Genomic DNA, 3,579 nt, shown 5'->3' on the forward strand with positions numbered 1-3,579 from the left:
CTATCGAAAGTACGCGATGAATGTGCTGTGGATATTCGTCATTTCAGGTACCTGACGGAGCGTCTGAAAGTGTTAATGAATACGCTTCAGATTACAAATTCACACAAATTCCGTAACGTTTCCTTGATTGCACAAATGTACATGACTCTCTCCACTCATTATACAGACGATCGGTATGAAAAACCGGGATTTGTGGTTGTTTGTGAGGCTCACGATCCGACGAGACCTGCTGTGCCAGATCCAGTGATTCGTCTTGTTTGCGTAGATGCCTCGTTGGCCCTACGTGAGGCTTTTTCAAAGTATCGAAGCGTGGTGTTGACTTCGGGGACACTTTCTCCGTTAGACATTTACCCGAAGATTCTTGGCTTTACCCCTGTAATTGCTAAATCCTTTCAAATGACCTTAAGTCGAAAGTGTATAGCCCCGGTGGTAGTGACGCGTAGTACGGAGAGTGTCAACATTACGATGGAAGAAATCACCAGTAGTTTTGTTGTTCGTACTAATCCTCTTGCCCAAGATATCGTATCCTCTGCCTATGAAGATCTCTTACGGGGTCTAGGCAAAACCGTGCCCGATGGTATTGTCTGCTTCTTTACAGGGTATCAGTATATGGGGGAGGTGCTTCTTGGATGGCACCGGTCTGGATTTTTGAAGGAGTTGGCGCAGTATAAACTTATCTTTATTGAAACCCAATCGGTGGAGGAGACATCCATTGCATTGGCAAACTATAGGCGAGCATGTGACATTGGACGTGGGGCTATTTTCATGGCTATTGCTCGAGGTAAAATTGCCGAAGGAATTGATTTTGATCGTCACTATGGAAGAGCCGTCGTCATGTTTGGGGTTCCTTTTTTGCCACCAAACGATGAACCTTTGAGACAACGAATTTGTTGGATGGAAACATGTCTTGGTATTCCTGGAAATGAGTATCGGAACTTTGATGCCATGAGGCAGGCGTCGCAATGTATTGGCCGGGTGTTACGAAACAAAACGGACTATGGAATGATGTTGCTCGTTGATAGACGTTTTGCATTGAACGACAAACGGAAAAAGCTACCCATATGGATTCAGCAATGTCTAAAGGAGAACACAAATCTTAGTGTGGATGCGGCGATCGCCGTTGCGCGCGGATTTTTTAAGGAAATGGCGCAGCCCTGGGAACACAAAAAAGATCTGGGAACTACTCTTTTTTCCAAGGAAACCCTCGCACTTAAAGGATTTCTAAAACCCTCGAAAAGATCCTTCCCTTGCAGAGTGACAGAGAAATGCAGCAATTCCGCAGAGGAATTGGTCCACGGAGAGGGGGATGCCATACGTGCGGTAAAGGAGCCAGAGCATAGGAAACGACTTCGGGGATAATAATAATTATTTATTTGTTGTTGTTAATACTCTATAAATGTTATTTAAATATTTAAAAAAAAAAAAAAACAAGAGGACATGGGCTGCTAAATGGAATGCTTTCTTCTTCTTTTGTGTCTATGAATGGGTAAGATTTTTGAAATGGAGGTGCTTCAAGAAGGGCTGTTTTCATGGACTGCCGTTTACATGGCCGTGACATTCCCTGCCCTTTTTATGGGCTTAAATTTCATTTTTGGAGATTGCTTCCTAAACGAGGTTTTTGCTCGCAATCAATACGCTGGCAGTGGCAGTGGAAAGGGATACCATTGGCGTCTTGAAAGAATGCTCATTGTCTTTGTTTTTGGATTGTTTGTTTGGCAATACCACACCTATATGTTTCAGGCTCGGAAGGACTACGTGGAATTTTGCAACCCTCCTGTTTATCTTTGGCACTACTTTGTTTGGTTATTATGGAGAAAAGGGAGCTTCCCATCTGGTTTGCTTTGGGATTGCTCGCTGGATGATATCTGCTTCCTTGTCCTATGGTCCCTCCACCTAATTCTTTACTTCTATTCTGTGACGAGTGTTCCTCAGGTGGGGAAAAAGACCTCCAATAGTTCATTTTGCCGAAGGTGTAGGGCGTACGTGGAAGGCATGGATCATCACTGCCTCATTATTGGCAACTGCGTTGGATCAAAAAACAGGGGGTTATTCTTATGCTTACTAGCCGTCTGTGCTCTGAATATGTTTTTTTTGCTTCTCATGCGCGGTGCTTGGGCATACGCGGTGGGTGGTGTTTTTATATTATTAGGATTGTTATTGGTGATATGCGTTACTGTGGTAAGCTCATGCTTGCTTCTTTTTCAGTTTTGTCTTCTGCGGAAGGATAAAACCACGCTTTTGTTTTTTAAAGAAGAACGGCAATTGCATCAAGGCTTCTGGAGAACTCTTGTTGATTTGATACGGTAGTTGAGTCCTGTTATTTATTTGCTTTTGCTGTTGTTATTTGTTTGTTTCTCCGTTTTCTGTGCCTTGGGCAACATGGGGGGAATGGACATCGATTTGTTTGTAGTCTCTCCCTCTCTCTCTCTCTTTTCCCGCTGTGTATATGTGCGCACTGTTTGTTTGTATTATTATTTTTTCTTTACTAGTTGTGATTGCTGCTGTAGAAGTGACGGAAAGAAAAATACAGCTTAAAAAATGGGTTGAATTTGATGCTGCTTTCTTATGGATTTCCTTTTTTTTTTTTTTTTTTTTTTTTTTTTTGGCGTTATTATTGCCGTTTTTGTTGGAAGGGTCAAATGCCGGTGCGGAAGAGGCAGCGTCGGGACACTGTTTTCACAGAGGCAGGGGCGGTTGATGAGATTGAAGAGAAAGATAAGAATGTCATGGTCCGCCTTGTGGATGAAAAAGGCGTCTTGACAGGGGCGCAGCTTCTTCTGCCCGTAACAGCGACACCGAAGCAACTGGACGAGCTTTTATGCTCTATGCTGGATGAGAGTGCGCGCGGAACTCCGTACGCTTTTTTTATCGACGGGGATCAGGTGCATGACAGTGTGCGCGACTCGCTTTTTAGGAGGCAGCAGGAGGCCTTTGTTGATAAAATGATGAAGGAAGGAAGGCGCTTCAGGCAACAAGACGTGAGTAAACTGGAGTTTGAGCTTCCGGAGGAGACTGTTGTGGATATCCAATTTAAGCCGCAGGCAAAATTTATGGTGAGACCAGTGACACGTTGCACTGGAGCACTTGAAGGGCACAGCGAGGCTGTGCTTGTGGTTACTTTTTCACCGGACGGCGAGGCACTAGCAAGTGGAGGAGGCGATAAGGAGATACGCATCTGGGATGTCTATACACTAACCCCCACGGAGGAACTTAAGGCGCACACCAGTTGGGTGCAGGTGTTGTCGTGGGCCCCGGATGGGAAGCATCTCGTAAGCGGAAGCAAGGATGGCACTATTATTATTTGGTCGCATGATGGCATGTACGGTAACTTTAAGGGGAAGCGACACAAGGCCCATTCAAGTTATTTATCGCACATTTCATGGGAGCCGTTGCATAGAAACATTGATTGCAATCGGTTTGTTTCGGCTAGTAAAGACACAACCCTAAAGGTTTGGCATAATGTGACCGGGGTTCAATTTTCTCTCTCCGGGCATCAGGCTTGTGTCACCTGCGTGAAGTGGGGTGGTGAGGGTTTTATCTATTCATCCTCTCAGGATCGCACCCGTCATTGTGTGGGAT

The 3,579-nt window shown here is 44.8% G+C and overlaps 3 protein-coding genes across 3 annotated transcripts, besides 5 other annotated features; all 3 read left to right on the forward strand.

The window, feature by feature from the left end:
• Tc00.1047053511897.10 (TFIIH basal transcription factor complex helicase subunit, putative) lies at positions 1 to 1,359 on the forward strand (the record flags this gene model as incomplete). The annotated part of the gene is made up of 1 exon (XM_797956.1): positions 1 to 1,359. A coding segment is annotated over one exon (1,359 nt), but the record flags the coding sequence as incomplete, so codon positions are not given.
• Positions 1 to 2,257: a sequence feature (heterozygous, non-Esmeraldo-like haplotype).
• Positions 1,356 to 1,428: a sequence feature (AT_rich).
• Tc00.1047053511897.19 (zinc-finger multi-pass transmembrane protein, putative) lies at positions 1,483 to 2,307 on the forward strand (the record flags this gene model as incomplete). Its single annotated transcript, XM_797957.1, has 1 exon — positions 1,483 to 2,307. One exon carries the CDS (start codon positions 1,483 to 1,485, stop codon positions 2,305 to 2,307), a length of 825 nt encoding a protein of 274 aa, XP_803050.1.
• Positions 2,258 to 2,685: a sequence feature (areas merged during assembly that could not be assigned to a particular haplotype. This can correspond to areas where the two haplotypes were merged or to regions with more than two copies in the genome that were merged during assembly.).
• Tc00.1047053511897.28 (hypothetical protein, conserved) lies at positions 2,553 to 3,579 on the forward strand (the record flags this gene model as incomplete). The annotated part of the gene is made up of 1 exon (XM_797958.1): positions 2,553 to 3,579. A coding segment is annotated over one exon (1,027 nt), but the record flags the coding sequence as incomplete, so codon positions are not given.
• Positions 2,571 to 2,604: a microsatellite.
• Positions 2,686 to 3,579: a sequence feature (heterozygous, non-Esmeraldo-like haplotype).

The sequence above is a fragment of the Trypanosoma cruzi genome, genomic scaffold, assembly GCF_000209065.1.
Source record: "Trypanosoma cruzi strain CL Brener 1047053517187 genomic scaffold, whole genome shotgun sequence".
In the NCBI taxonomy this organism is placed as follows: Eukaryota; Euglenozoa; class Kinetoplastea; order Trypanosomatida; family Trypanosomatidae; genus Trypanosoma; species Trypanosoma cruzi.